At 49.4% G+C, this 14718-nt stretch overlaps 1 protein-coding gene across 7 annotated transcripts in view; it reads left to right on the top strand.

Annotated features, from left to right (window-relative positions):
• The window catches only part of EPN1 (epsin 1), a 59224-nt gene that overhangs the window by 29391 nt on the left and 15115 nt on the right, over nt 1-14718 (top strand). For 5 of the 7 annotated variants that reach the window (XM_030197702.1, XM_030197696.1, XM_030197697.1 and 2 more), the window contains exons 4-5: nt 983-1107; nt 3448-3519. In XM_030197702.1, coding sequence (XP_030053562.1) covers nt 983-1107; nt 3448-3519 — 197 coding nt within the window. The remainder of the gene's footprint in view (nt 1-982; nt 1108-3447; nt 3520-14718) is intronic. The other 2 variants (XM_030197703.1, XM_030197701.1) reach the window with 1 other exon arrangement.

The raw sequence follows: 14718 nt of genomic DNA, 5'->3' as shown, positions 1-14718 counted from the left end.
GCCACAGCCTCTCTCTGCAAAACCGTTTTTTTTATTTACAGACAACTCTGTGGGAAGCTGTTTTGATCATGATTCCTTCCATTACCACCACCTTTCCCTTTTTAGTTCTCAACTTGACTATTGCAAAATTGTTTTCTCTGGCATCTCCCAAGTCCACTTGGAAGAGATTACAAACTTTACAAAATACTGCCATTTGTATTATGTGTGCAAAGCGGAGCATATTGCTTCTCTGCTGAAGAAACATTGGCCCCCTATTTGAGTTTCGTGTTAAATTCTTCTTCTCTCCTATAAAGCCTTAAATTTTCTAACTTCCATATATCCCTTCTCATACATTTAGGTCACTTAACGAGTGCCATCTTTTACTCCCTGGACCTAGATTTGCTCAGTGTGAGTCTACGAGACACTGTGTGGTTTAGTTTTGTTTATTTACTTATTTATTTTATGGCTCCTTACCTATGGAATTCCCTACCACTGACTCTTCATAGGGAACGTTTCCTTAAATGGTTTAAATCGGAGTTGAAAAACATGGCTTTTTCAGCAGGCCTAGCTGATATGCGAGACACCAGTTCCTGTCCTTTTTGCTGCTTTCTTTGTCTTCCGTTTGTGGGAATTGTCATGGTATGAGTGCCTTTCATGTTCATTTCTAATTTGTGTTACTGTAAATCGAGTAGCCCTGCCAGTTAGACTTATGCAGTAGATAGTAAATCACAAATAAAAACGTTTTCTAGAAAGCCTGGGGTGGGGGCAGGTGGTCCTGAGCAGTTGGAGAAGGGTTTGTGAGATTAAATTGAGATCTAGGGGAAGGAGGGGGTCTACAGTGTAACAAGAAGGGAGAATAGGTAGAGTTGGACAGTAACCTGGAGTTCTCCCCCCTCCGTCCTTTCAACCCACCTTTAGGCTTTGGTTACTCATCTAATACACTGTCAAAGAACTGGCTATCTCTAAACTTTTCATTTTCTTGCATCTTTCCCCCCAAACAAAGCCTCATCTGCATCATCAACAGCAAACCCCGGGCCAGATGCAGAGCAGGCCTGGCCGCAGAGCACAGGGGAGGAAGAGCTGCAGCTACAGCTGGCGTTGGCAATGAGTAAAGAAGAAGCCGAGCAGGTGAGTACTGGACTGGGAGGGTGAGTGGACCCATCTATCGCTGCTTTTTTTAGCAGCTACAAGTGTGCTATCAGCAGCCTCTGCCAGCTGCTCCCTAAACTTTTAATGCACAACGTGGTTTTGTCCAGTAGTAGATAGAAATGAGAGCCGCAGGTCATTCTGTGACCACAAGGGGGTATTATTACTGTACAGCAAGATCCCCCACGTCTCTCTCTCCCCCCCCCCCCCCCCCCCCCAGAAGGCCATTCTGTGACCATAAGGGAGCATTATTGCTCTACAGGAAGATCCCCACCCCCTACCCTCCAAAAAATAAACCTCATCTCTCCCATGACACTGGCTGTGGCTGCTGGTACCAGAATTCCCGCAGGCCGCTAGTCACTTGGTTAGAGTAAATAACTTAGGCGGCTGGATAGGACATTTTTTCAGTAGTGTTGATTAAACTCCTTATCATGAGATGATGAGGTTTAGAGGCATAGGTAAGACTTCTGTGAATGGCTGAGAAACTCCTTCACTGTGTCTAGGAAGATTTTTTTTTTTTTTTGGGGGGGGGGGGGGGGGTTGTCTTGGGCTGGGTTTTCTACATCTTGTCCTGTAGCTCATAATAAAGGCAAATTACTCTAGGAGAGATCCTTGGGTTCCAGGTTCCGGATTTACTTCTCATATATTGTCCTTGAGATTTAAATTTCTGGAATCACCTTTAGAACTGTGATGGTGCTTCCCGTTGGGTAAAATGGAATCATGTGATCCTCTAAAGCGGATAGCATAGCCATTACTCATACTCTGCATCCTCCTGCAAAGGTGTTAAAACCTTTTAAACGCAGGTCGATATACTCCCGCTCAGACCTGTATCCTTGCAAGGTAAGCAGCCATTTCTGTCTGCTTCTCCTCCCTTTTCCTTTACCATTGCTGTCCATGATCCCCGATCCAGTCCATAACATTCCAGATTGTTTACCCCCGCACACACACCACCAAATGAGAAATGACATAGAACAGTTGACAGGAGGAGGGGGGGGGGGCGGTCACATCATTATTACAGGAACCCATTACCCCCAAAGGGCCCTGCCTATATTCCTCCATCTCACCACCACAGTGGGAAGCTGTGGTGAGTGCTTCAGACTTACAAACTGGGTTTTCTTGAATGTCTTTCCCTGGCTCTGATGTGCCTCTTGTGCTGCCACTTCCTTCCCCAAATAGTTTTGAGTTGGAGCGGAGCCTCCCTCCTGTATAACGGAAGCTGCAGTGCAGATCTCTGCTTCTCGCTATGCTGCGACCCTGCTGGGTTTAGGATATCTTCATGGTTTTCTCCTTTTTGGGTTTTAAGCCTTTTTATTTTCCCATTGTTTTGGTGCTGTTTTATGTTGAGCATTCTTGTGTTTTGTTCTTGGGGCCAAGATCCTTCACAGCTCCAGTACTTGGGGTTGGGGTGGGAAGGAAGGTATAACAAACTCCAGACTCTAGCTAAACTTGTCCTTTTCATATGAGAATGCCCATGTACAGCTGCTAGATCAGGAATGTCTTATGAAATTTTGAAAGATCACATGCAAATTGAGATGAGCAGAAAACAATCTGTTTTGTAAATTGGGAAGCATTGAACGATTAGAATCTGAGGCTGTTGTCACTCTCCTTCCCTGGAGGGGGGTTGGGGACCACCATGTTCTGGAAAGCCTTATGAGAACTAGGGTGCCCCAAGTGTGTGGTTGGTTCATGGTTAGCTGTTTGGCAATGTTTTGCTCTTAGCAGAACTGTTGTCAACCATCTGCTTCTGCCCGGAGTGGGGGGAATAGGATATCTTCTGAAAGGCTTCACAAGATTGTGTGCCTACACAAAGTTATAACTTCCTTAGCATCCAGTTCTGAACATGTGGTTTTTGTGCTCATAGACCATCTGCTGATCCACAGACAATCCACAGGTTCTGGACTGTCTGATGGGACCAGAGGAAAGAAAATTAGCAGGTAAGACTTAATTTCTCCTTCCTTTGCGTCCTCACCAAACCAGTCCAGCACCAGACCAGTCCAGCACTTGTGGGTTGTGTCTGTCAGCTAGCAGATGGCTTATGGGCACAAAACTGAAAATTCTGGACTTAATCTGTTGAGACTAAAGGAAAGAAGATTAGCAGGCAAGAACTAATTTCTCTTTTCCAAGGCCCTTCTGCATTGAGAGCACCTCCCTGGGGCTCTTGTAGAAAGCTTGGCTCATTTGAAAACATTGGTAGTGCCGTCCCCTCCCCCAAAGATGAATGCTGTGAAGGTCTGGCCCATGGAATACGGGCAATGCCTCATTCCATCTCCATCGCTGGTGTGTCTTTGTGCTTTTTTATTTTACTTTTTCTTACCCCTCCAGCCCCCCGCCGTGTCTGAAGAGGAATTGCAACTTCAGCTTGCCCTTAACTTGAGCAAAGAGGAGCACGACAAGGTAGCGCTGTGAAAGAAGAAAATTGCCCAAACCTAGTGACGTCTGCCTCCTGGCCTTCTCTCTTCCGATCTCTTGTTTCTGGTCATAGAGAGAGGCTGGAACAGACTGTCAACTCTGCTAATCTGTCTTTCTTGCTTTTTACTGACAACTTGCCCCGAGTATGGTGGGGGAGGTGCGGGGGTGAGCAGGACTGGAACAGAGCCAGATGACCCCCGATATGCCCATTACCTCAGTGAGAGGAATGTTTTCAATTACTTTTTGGATAATTTAATCTGACTGTCATTTAGAAAATCTTTCTAAGAGTAACGTTGGTCAGATGGGCATTACCTTTTTAAGCACACTGAATCTAGTTTTGTTTGCCAGGTAACTCCTTTTTCTAAATTGAGGGTGTTTCCTTATGTTGGGTGCAAATTAGTTAACCCAGTTGTTGTTGTGTGGGTGGGTGAGTATATCCTGTATTACTGTTACTCAAGGGTGAGCAGTTTGGTGTGTTTTTTTTCTCCTCTTCCCCCCACACTCACCCCTCCAAGACTGAGCAATCACTTTTTATCCCAATTTCTCTTTGTGATTTGGACACTGGATAATCTCTGAACCACAGCCCCTCACCTTCTGTCGTTCTCACTCCTTTCCTTTGCCTGCCTCTTCTGCACCTTTTTAATTTAAGGTTTGCTGCTGTCCTCTATCCCTTGTGTGCTGTGGTGTTTGTACTTATTCTGGGTAGGGATTTGAAATGTGAAACAAAGTGCGTAGAGAATAGATGTCCCTGAAACAGTGTTTTCCATATCATCATGCTGATCAATCCATAGACTGGTGGGTTGTGTCCATCTACCAGCAGGTGGAGATAGAGAGCAATCCTTTTGCCTCCCTATATGTGGTCATGTGCTGCCGGAAACTCCTCAGTATGTTCTCTATCTCAGCAGGTGGTGGTCACACACAGCAGCAGCTCTGGCTAGGCCTCCAAGCCTAATTTTTAGGTTTTGTTGAGTGCCTGGGGTTGAGGGCTCTTCTTGAGCAAGTGCAAACCTGGTGGCGCCAGGTCCCTCCTTTTCTCCCCCCTCCCGCTGGCTCCGTTTAAAAAAAAAAAAAAAAAAAAAAAATTTGGACGTCCTTAAGGGCGTTTATTTCAACGTTTATTTAAACGTTTATTGCAGCTACTCACTGGGACACCAGGTCGTTACAGCTCGGAGCGAGAAGCAGGTAATTTTTACCTTTTTATAGCGGGCAGGGGGTTCCCCGATTGATCTCCACGTGGCCTATGGCGTCGGAGGGCGAGGGCGCGAAGAATCGCTCCCCGGACCGCGTGTGCGCTTCTAGCGGGGATGCGGGGGTTTTAAAGTCTGATTCGCCCTTGTTGGGTGTCAGTTTGGAGGCCGGTCAGTGTCCCGGGTCTTCCTCCGGCGCGGCGGTTTTTCCCGCCATAAACGCCCATCCCCCGCTGCTCGCCTCCGCCATCTTGGCCGGCCACTCTGCTCGGACGGCTTCTTCTTGAGCCGCCCTTGATCTGGGAGACGTTCATGCCATGGCCGCCCTTGATTTGGGCGACGGCAAAAAAGCGGCTAAAGTTAAGCGCCGTTCTTCCCGCGCGGCTCCTTCGCGGAGTGTCGCGACGGACGCCATCTTGGATGCGCAGCATGTTGCTCCCCCGCTCTTGCGAGCGCCGGTTGAGGGTGCGTCTAGGGCTGTGGCCCAGGCTGCTGAAATACACAGTCTGGGGGGTTTCTCCCCCGAGTTTATTTTGCTGTTGCATCAGGCTTTCCTTATGCAAAACGCTGCCCCTTCTCCCTTGTCCGATAACGGGGTTGAGGCCCCCGGGAGTAAACGCCCTCGGGTGGATTCCCAGGCCTTAGAGGACGCTGTTTCCTCTGATGTAGATGAGGGCAGCGTATCTGAGTTCTCCCAACGGTCCTTTGGGGATTCCTTGGAGGAGACGGATGCCCGCTCGGATGGAGCGGATGACCCCTCTGCAGCGCGGATTTTTCGCTCAGAGGATTTGCCCAACCTCTTACTGCAGGCCATGAGCATTTTGAAGATTTCCTCGCCAGAGGACGTCTCTCCCTCAGCCCCTGTTGGCTCTGCCATTATGCTGGGGACGAAGCGCCCGCCTAGAACCTTCCACGTGCATGATGCCATGCACACCTTAATTTCGGCTCAATGGGATGTCCCGGAAGCGAGCCTCAAAGTGGCTAGGGCTATGTCCCGCCTCTATCCTTTGCCTGAAAGTGAACGTGAGGCCTTTCTTTGGCCTACCGTGGATTCTTTAATCACTGCGGTGACTAAGAAGATGGCGTTGCCGGTGGAAGGTGGCACGGCCCTAAAGGACGCCCAAGACAGAAGATTGGAAGCGGCTTTAAGGTCGTCCTTCGAGGCGGCTGCCTTAAGTTTGCAGGCCTCAGTTTGCGGCTCCTGTGTGGCCAGGGCGTGCCTGACGATGGTGCAGCGGGCTTCCCCCTCGGATCCTTCCTTGAGGGCTGACTGGCCAGCCCTGGAATCGGGCTTGGCTTATTTAGCAGACTTACTGTATGATGTCTTGAGAGCCTCGGCTAAAGGCATGGCTCAGACAGTCTCTGCGCGGCGCTGGCTTTGGCTGAAACATTGGTCTGCGGACCACGCCTCTAAGTCCCGCCTGGCTAAGTTGCCTTTTAAAGGCAAGCTGCTCTTTGGGGTCGAGCTGGATAAAATCGTGACCGATCTCGGCACGTCTAAGGGCAAGAGGTTACCAGAGGTCAGGGCTCGGGCCAGTGCTCGCCCCGGTATCTCCAGAGGACGGTTTCAAGAAGCCCGTCGGTACCGCCCGGGCAAGTCGGGCTCCTCTGCCCCCTCTTCCTTCAAAAGGAACTTCTCCCCCAAGCAGCATTCCTTTCGCAGAGACCGCCGTCCCGGAGGTACGCCCTCCGGTCCTCCCCCAGGGTCTCGTACCCAATGACGGGGTCCTGGTCCATGGCCCAGTGCAGATTGGAGGACGCCTGTCCTCGTTTCTGGGCAAGTGGACCAAAGTAACTTCAGACGCTTGGGTGCTGGAAGTCATCAGAGACGGCTACATGTTGGAGTTCTGCCGACCCTTAAGAGACGGGTTTGTACTCTCTCCCTGCAAGTCTCCGGTCAAAGCTGTGGCAGTGCAGCAGACCTTGGACAACCTGATCCGCCTGGGTGCGGTCGTTCCGGTGCTAGAAAATCAGCTTGGCAAGGGACGTTACTCCATTTACTTTGTGGTACCAAAGAAAGGAGGTTCTGTCCGGCCTATCCTCGACCTCAAAGGGGTCAATCGGGCCTTGAAAGTGCGGCACTTTCGCATGGAGACTCTCCGCTCTGTTATAGCGGCAGTGAAGGCAGGAGAGTTCTTGGCTTCCTTGGACATCAAGGAAGCGTACCTGCATATTCCCATCTGGCCTCCTCATCAACGCTTTCTGTGTTTTGCAGTCCTGGGCCGACACTTCCAGTTCAGAGCCCTCCCGTTTGGGTTGGCTACTGCTCCGCGGACCTTCTCCAAAGTAATGGTGGTCATCGCGGCCTTCCTGCGAAAGGAAGGAGTACAAGTCCATCCTTATCTGGACGACTGGTTGATCCGAGCCCCCTCTTATGCAGAGTGCGGCAAAGCTGTGGACCGGGTGGTTGCTCTTTTGAGCTCCCTGGGGTGGATCATCAACTGGGAGAAGAGCCAGCTGCGCCCGACTCAGTCCCTGGAGTATCTGGGAGTTCGATTCGACACCCAAGTGGGCAGAGTGTTCCTGCCAGACAATCGGATTGTCAAGCTTCAGGCTCAGGTGGACCAGTTCCTAGTAGCCTCTCCTCTTCGGGCTTGGGACTATGTGCAGCTGTTGGGCTCTATGACGGCCACGATGGAAGTAGTGCCCTGGGCCAGGGCTCATTTGAGACCACTACAACACTCTGCTGCAGCGCTGGACTCCGATGTTGGAGGATTATGCTGTGCGCCTTCCCTTGGACCCAGCAGTGCGCAAGGCGCTGAGCTGGTGGATGCAGACAGACAAGTTGTCTGCAGGAATGCCTCTGGTGACCCCGGAGTGGATTGTCGTCACGACGGACACCTCTTTGTCGGGCTGGGGAGCCCACTGCTTGGGAAGGACAGCGCAGGGGCTCTGGTCTCCTGCAGAGGCAAAGTGGTCTATCAACCTCCTGGAACTGAGCCATTCGGTTGGCGCTTTTGGAGTTCATCCCGGTACTGGCGTTGAAGCCAGTACGGGTCCTGTCGGACAATGCCACGGCTGTGGCCTATGTCAACCGCCAGGGAGGTACCAAGAGCGCCCCTCTAGCCAAGGAGGCCATGAATCTATGCCAGTGGGCGGAAGCGAACCTGGAACAGCTGTCAGCGGCCCACATTGCCGGAGTCATGAATGTCAAGGCGGACTTTCTCAGTCGCCATACCTTGGAGCCCGGAGAGTGGCAGCTATCTGCTCAGGCGTTCTTGGACATAACGAAGCGCTGGGGCCAGCCGAGCCTAGATCTGATGGCGTCATCGGCCAATTGCCAAGTGCCGCGCTTTTTCAGCAGAGGACGGGACCCTCGATCCCTGGGAGTAGATGCTCTTCTCCAACAGTGGCCGACACAAGAGCTTCTCTATGTGTTCCCGCCCTGGCCCATGTTGGGCAGGGTGCTAGACCGGGTGGCAAAGCATCCGGGCCGGATAATCCTGGTATGCGGACGTCCCTGGTATGCGGACTTGATCAGGCTCTCAGTCGACGATCCTCTGCAGCTGCCAGTGGAGCAGGGCCTGTTACATCAGGGTCCCGTGGTGATGGAGGATCCCTCCCCCTTTGGTCTTACGGCCTGGCTATTGAGCGGCAGCGTCTGAGAAAGAAGGGCTTCTCAGACAAGGTCATCGCTACTATGCTGAGAGCGAGGAAGTGCTCTACTTCTGCTTACGCCAGGGTTTGGCGTATCTTTGCAGCGTGGTGTGAAGCAGGCTCACTTTCTCCCTTCACTGCTCCAATTTCTTCAGTGTTGGCGTTCCTGCAAGAAGGTCTGGAGAAAGGCCTGTCGCTCAGTTCCCTTAAAGTCCAGGTAGCGGCTCTGACTTGCTTCAGGGGCCGCCTGAAGGGTGTTTCCCTGGCTTCGCAGCCAGATGTGGTGCGCTTTCTCAAGGGAGTTAATCACCTGCGCCCTCCTCTGCACTCAGTGGTGCCTGCGTGGAATCTCAACCTGGTGCTAAGAGCATTGCAGAAGCCGCCTTTTGAACCCTTGTCGAGGGCATCTCTGAAAGACCTGACGTTGAAAGCAGTCTTTTTGGTGGCTATCACTTCAGCCAGAAGAGTTTCCGAGCTCCAGGCGCTCTCATGTAGAGAGCCTTTTCTGCAGTTCACTGAGGCAGGAGTGACTATTCGCACAGTGCCTTCCTTCCTGCCCAAGATTGTTTCTCGCTTCCATGTGAATCAGCAGCTCTGTCTCCCTTCCTTTCATAGGGAGGACTACCCAGAGGAATACTCTGCTCTCAAATATCTGGATGTGAGACGTGTCATCATCAGATACTTGGAAGTGACCAATGATTTCCGGAAATCGGATCATCTGTTTGTCCTGTTTGCAGGTCCTCGTAAGGGTCTGCAGGCTGCTAAGCCTACAGTGGCAAGATGGGTCAAGGAAGCCATTGTGGCGGCTTATGTGGCCACGGGGAAGGTGCCGCCTATCCAGCTGAAGGCTCACTCCACTAGAGCTCAGGCGGCCTCGATGGCAGAGGCTGGGTCCGTCTCCTTGGAAGAGATTTGCAAGGCGGCAACTTGGGCTTCGGCCCATACCTTCTCCAGGCATTACCGCTTGACTGTGGCTGCTCGGGCGGAGGCCCGGTTTGGAGCTTCAGTGTTGCGGTCAGGGATTTCTATGTCCCGCCCTGGGTGAGTACTGCTTCGGTACATCCCACCAGTCTATGGATTGATCAGCATGATGATATGGAAGGTAAAATTATGTATCATACCTGATAATTTTCTTTCCATTAATCATAGCTGATCAATCCATAGCCCCTCCCAGATATCTGTATTGGTTATATTCTGGTTGCATTTCAGGTTCAAGTTTAGTCTTCAGTTCCTGTTCAGGAGGACTTCGTGTTCAAGTTTTTCAATGGATTCTTCAAGAGTTGAGACGAATTTGTGTTACAGTGAGCTGCTGCATTCCTCTCCCCTCCGTTTTACGGGGCTGAATTGAGACTTAAATTCTGCCGGCGCTCCCTCCCGCTTCGTGCGGCAGTAGGGCAGCTTTGTACCCCTCCCGCTTCGGCGGTGTTAGGGTCAGTCAGCTCCTCCCGCGGTTGCGGTTGCAGGATAAGCCAGATCCCCCCCGCATCAGCGGGTGTGGTGTCCCTCCCCCGCTCCGCGGGGATGAGCTGGACGGATTCCCCTCCTCCACTTGTGTGGGGATGAGCTGGGTTAATTCCCCTCCCCCGTTTCGGCGGTGGTGAGCTGGGCAGAGTGTCCCTTCGTGGGTGTAATTCTCTAAGTGCTGTGTCCTGCGGATGAAGCTTGGATATTGACATACTGAGGAGTTTCCGGCAGCACATGACCACATATAGGGAGGCAAAAGGATTGCTCTCTATCTCCACCTGCTGGTAGATGGACACAACCCACCAGTCTATGGATTGATCAGCTATGATTAATGGAAAGAAAATTATCAGGTATGATACATAATTTTACCTTCTCGCTTTGTTCCCTCTCGGCTGCAGTGACTTCCCAGTTCAGATCTGTGTCTATGTACTGGTGAAGCTAGGATAAAAAGATCAGGGTGTGTTCTCTCTGCAGCTGTTGGGAACATTCGATGATGACACTGTTAAACAATGGCCTTTTCAATTAGGTAGCTCCCCACTATTCCAGAACCATCAACCAGCAGGTGGAGAAAGTGAACTGAAAACTGAGCTGAGATGTTTCTCTTGGCTTCCAATCCAGCTCCTCAGTATTTTCTATCTCCAGCAGGTGGATGAACACAGTTCAGCTTCTGCTTTTAAGTGCTTTGCTCCTAGTCCAGTTGGTCAACTGGTTCCCAGTTGAGCTTTGTGGGTGGCTTGGGTCTATAGAGCCATATCTGAAGGTCCCTGTTTCTGGTGCCCCATGAATTTACTTCTTCCCTCCCTTAATTGATCTGCTGTTAGTGATCTGCCATCTGTCGTTAAAATCATTCATAGTACATGAAGATTGGAGAGTGGCCAATGTAATGCCAATTTTTAAAAAGGTTTCTAGGGGTGATCTGGGAAATTACAGACTGGTAAGCCTGACGTTGGTGCCGGGCAAAATAGTGAAAACTATTATAAAGAATAAAATTTCAGAACCCATAGATAAACACGGTTTAATGGGACAGTGTTGGCATAGATTCAGCCAAGGGAAGACGTGCTTCATTTTTTTGAAGGTGTGACTAAACATGTCAATAAAGATGAGCCAGTTGATGTATCTCTAGGTTTTCAGAAAGCTTTGACAAAGTTCCTCATGCGAGACTCCTGAGAAAATTAATGTCATGAGATGGGAGGCAATGGTTATTGGACAGAAAAATAGAGGGTAATGCTAAATGGCCATTTTTCTTAATGGAGGAGGGTGAATAGTGACATGCCACAGGGATCTGAAAATGGGAGCAATGAGTGAGGTGATCAAATTGGCAGATGACAGAAAACTATTCAAAGTTGTTAAAACATATGCGGACTGTGAAAATTGCAGGGAGAGTTTAGGAAATTGGAAGACTGGGCATACAAATGTCAGATGACATTTAATGTGGACAAATACAAAGTGATACGTATTGGGAAGAAGAATCTGAATCATAGTTGTCTGATGCTAGGGTCCACCTTGGGAGTCAGCACCCAAGAAAAAGATCTAGGTGTCATTTTAGACAATACGCTGACATCTTCTGCCCAGTGTGTTTCGGGAGTCAAAAAAAGCAACCAGACTGCTAGGAATTATTAGGAAAGAGATGATCAATAAGACTAAGAATACTGTAATGCCTTTGTATTGCTCCATGGTGTGATCTCGCTCTGTGTTTAATTCTGGTCACCGTATCTCAAAAAAAGATATAGCGGAATTAGAAAAGGCTCAAAGAAGAGCGACCAAAATGATGATAAAGGGGTTGGAACTCCTCTCTTGTATGAGGAAAGGCTAAAGAGGTTAGGGCTCATCAGCTTGGAAGAGAAACGGCTGAGGGGAGATATGATTGATGTCTACAAAATCCTAAGTGGTGTAGATCGAGTAGAAGTGATTCTTTTGTTTTTTACTCTTTCAAAAAGTACAAAGTCTAGGGGGACACTCAAGGAAGTTACATGGAAATACATTAAAAACAAATAGGAGGCAATTTTATTATTATTTTTTTCACTCGAATAGTTGATCTCTGGAACCCATTGCCGGAGGATTCACTAACAGCAGTTAGTGTATCTGGGGTTTATTATTATTATTTGTTTCCTTTGTATCCCACATTTTCCCACCTATTTGCAGGCTCAATGTGGCTTACATAGTACCGGAGAGGTATTTGCAGACTCCGATGTAGTGATGTTGTGGTAAGATAAAGTTCACGTGGCACAGCCACATTAGGGAATCATACAGCGGAAGAGTTGTGTTATGTCCATTACGTACTTTAGTTTTGTTGTGTTGCAGAGATCAGGTATTTATGTTGGATCGGTTGGGTATGCCTTTTTAAACAGGTTAGTTTTTAGTGTTTTCCGGAAGTTTGGGTGGTCGTACGTAATTTTCAAGGCTCTTGGTAATGTGTTCCACAGTTGTGTGCTTATGTAGGAAAAGCTGGATGCATAAGTTGATTTGTATTTGAGGCCTTTGCAGCTTGGGTAGTACAGATTTAGATACGTTTGTGTTGATTCGGATGTGTTTCTAGTTGGAAGGTCGATCAGGTCTGTCATGTATCCTGGGGCTTCACCGTAGTAATTTTGTGAACCAGAATGCAGATTTTGAAAGCAATGCATTCTTTGATTGGGAGCCAGTGTATTTTTTCTCTAAGGGGTTTTGCACTTTCAAATCGCGTTTTTCCGAAGATAAGCCTAGCTGCCGTGTTTTGAGCAGTCTGAAGTTTCTTTAAGGTTTGTTCTTTGCATCCCGCATAAATTCCATTGCAGTAGTCTACATGGCTTAGTACCATTGATTGTATCAGGCTGCGAAATGTTCCCCTCGGGAAGAATTGTTTCACGCGTTTGTTTCCACATTGATTGGAACATTTTCTTTGTTGCGGATGTCACTTGGCTCTCTAGTGTTAAGTTGTGGTCCATTGTAACGCCGAAGATAGGCTGCCTGAGATAGGGAGTGTGTAATCTGGGGTGTTGATATTTGTGGGGTTGCCCGCGCTGTGTTGGGATGAAAGAATGTTTTTTTTTTTTTTCTTTGTTGAGTTTTAGTTGAAATGCATTTGCCCAAGATGTTCAAGCTGATCTTGATTTTGTTGGTGATTTCTGTCAGTTTAGATTTGTAAGGAATGTATATTGTGACATCGTCTGCATAGATGAAAGGGTTAAGGCCTTGGTTGGATAAGGGCTAGTGGGGGGGGTCATCATTAGTTTGAAGAGGATCGGTGATAACGGTTATCCTTGTGGTACTCCGCAGTCTGCTTTCCACGGTGATGATATGTTTGCGTTTGATTTTACTTGATTTTAAAAAAAGGTTTGGAGAAGTACCTAGAGGGAAAGTCCATAGTTTTCTATTGAGATAGACATTGGGAAGCCACAGTATTAGTAGGGTGGAATCTTGCTATTTGGGTTTCTGCTAGGTACTTGTTTGTTTGTTTTTTTGTTTTTTTTTATACAACTTTGAATTATTTTACAGGTATTAAACTTGTTACAGGAAATATTAGGCATGAGTGAAACATATATTTCAAGTGTAAGTCTTAAAATAAAAACTGATATTCACCATGTCTACCTTACTACTACTACTACTACTACTACTAATAGCATTTATATAGCGCTACCAGATGCACGCAGCGCTGTACATTTGACATAGAGAGACAGTCCCTGCTCAAAGAGCTTACAATCTAGGTAACACAAACAGACTAGACATTATGGGCAAGGAAATTGCAGCGTGACCGGAGCGCTGGGACTCGGTCTGTTGAGGTAAGAGCGTCTTGTAGCTCCTCCGGGGAGGGCCCGCGATCGTGGCGTTTTTGGTGCGAATCCGCCATTTTGAAATTTTTGCCATTTTCGGCGATGGCTGCGGAGGTTGTTAAGCGCTGTTCATGTTGTGGAAAGCGCAGATCAGCAGCGGGGCTCTGTAAATCGTGCTCTTCAGACGTCAGAGTCGGCACGAGCATGGCGAGCGATGTTTCTTCCTGCTCGGTGGAGCTGGCAGCGGGCGCCATTTTGGATGCGCCACATGGCCCGACCCCCGCGGGAGCGGAGGGGTCTAAGGCCGGAAGGGACTCTCGGATAGAGGCTACCAGAGGAGCTGCTTGCGCCTGATTGGAACCGGGAGACCAGGGTGAGCCTTTCTCCCCTGAGTTTGTGTTGTTTTTACATCAAGCGTTCATGTTAAAGAGGGCTCTGCCGCAGGTGTCTGACTCTGCGTTGCTACCTGGTCCCCCTCTGGTGGAGGCCGGCCCGGGATTGCCGTCAGGCGTTCTTTCCCCAGACAGTTGGCCGCAGGACAAGCGTAGAAGGGTACATTCCCCTTCAGAGAGTGGCGCACCCCCCTTTTCCCTTCCGTGGTCAGGCTGTGGGGATTCTGAGGGGTCTGGCAGGCCTTCATGGTCTGAGGAGCCAGAGGAAGGTGCCGGATTGCCACTGGATCCAGATGATCCCACCGCCGTTAGGATTTTCCACCGCGAGGAGCTGCCAGCGCTTATTTCTGACGGCTTGCAGGCCCTCTCTATTGAAGATCCTGCGCTTGGCGAGGCCTCCTCTGGTAATCTGAGGATGGCAAGTACTAAGAAGCCTGCTCGAGCCTTTCCTTTGCATGACTCCATCCAAGAGCTTATTTCGGCTTAGTGGGCTGACCCCGAGGGGCCTTTGAAAGTTGCCAGGGCAATGGGGCACTTATACTCTCTTAGTGAGGAGCACTTGGCACACTTGGCCGTGCCTAAAGTAGATGCCCTAGTCACGGCTGTGACGAAGAAGACTACCCTCCCAGTAGAGGGAGGGGTCGCCCTAAAGGACATGCAGGACCGACGGCTTGAATCAGCAATGAAACGGTCCTTTGAAATTTCAGGCCTAGCCTTACAGGCGTCTGTGTGCAGTTGTTATGCTGCTCGAGCATGCCTCGCTTGGTTGAAACAGGCAGTGGAACAGCCCGGGGA

This window comes from Microcaecilia unicolor, chromosome 3 (genome assembly GCF_901765095.1).
Source record: "Microcaecilia unicolor chromosome 3, aMicUni1.1, whole genome shotgun sequence".
NCBI lineage: Eukaryota > Metazoa > Chordata > Amphibia > Gymnophiona > Siphonopidae > Microcaecilia > Microcaecilia unicolor.
This window is presented reverse-complemented; position numbering and strand designations above follow the sequence as displayed.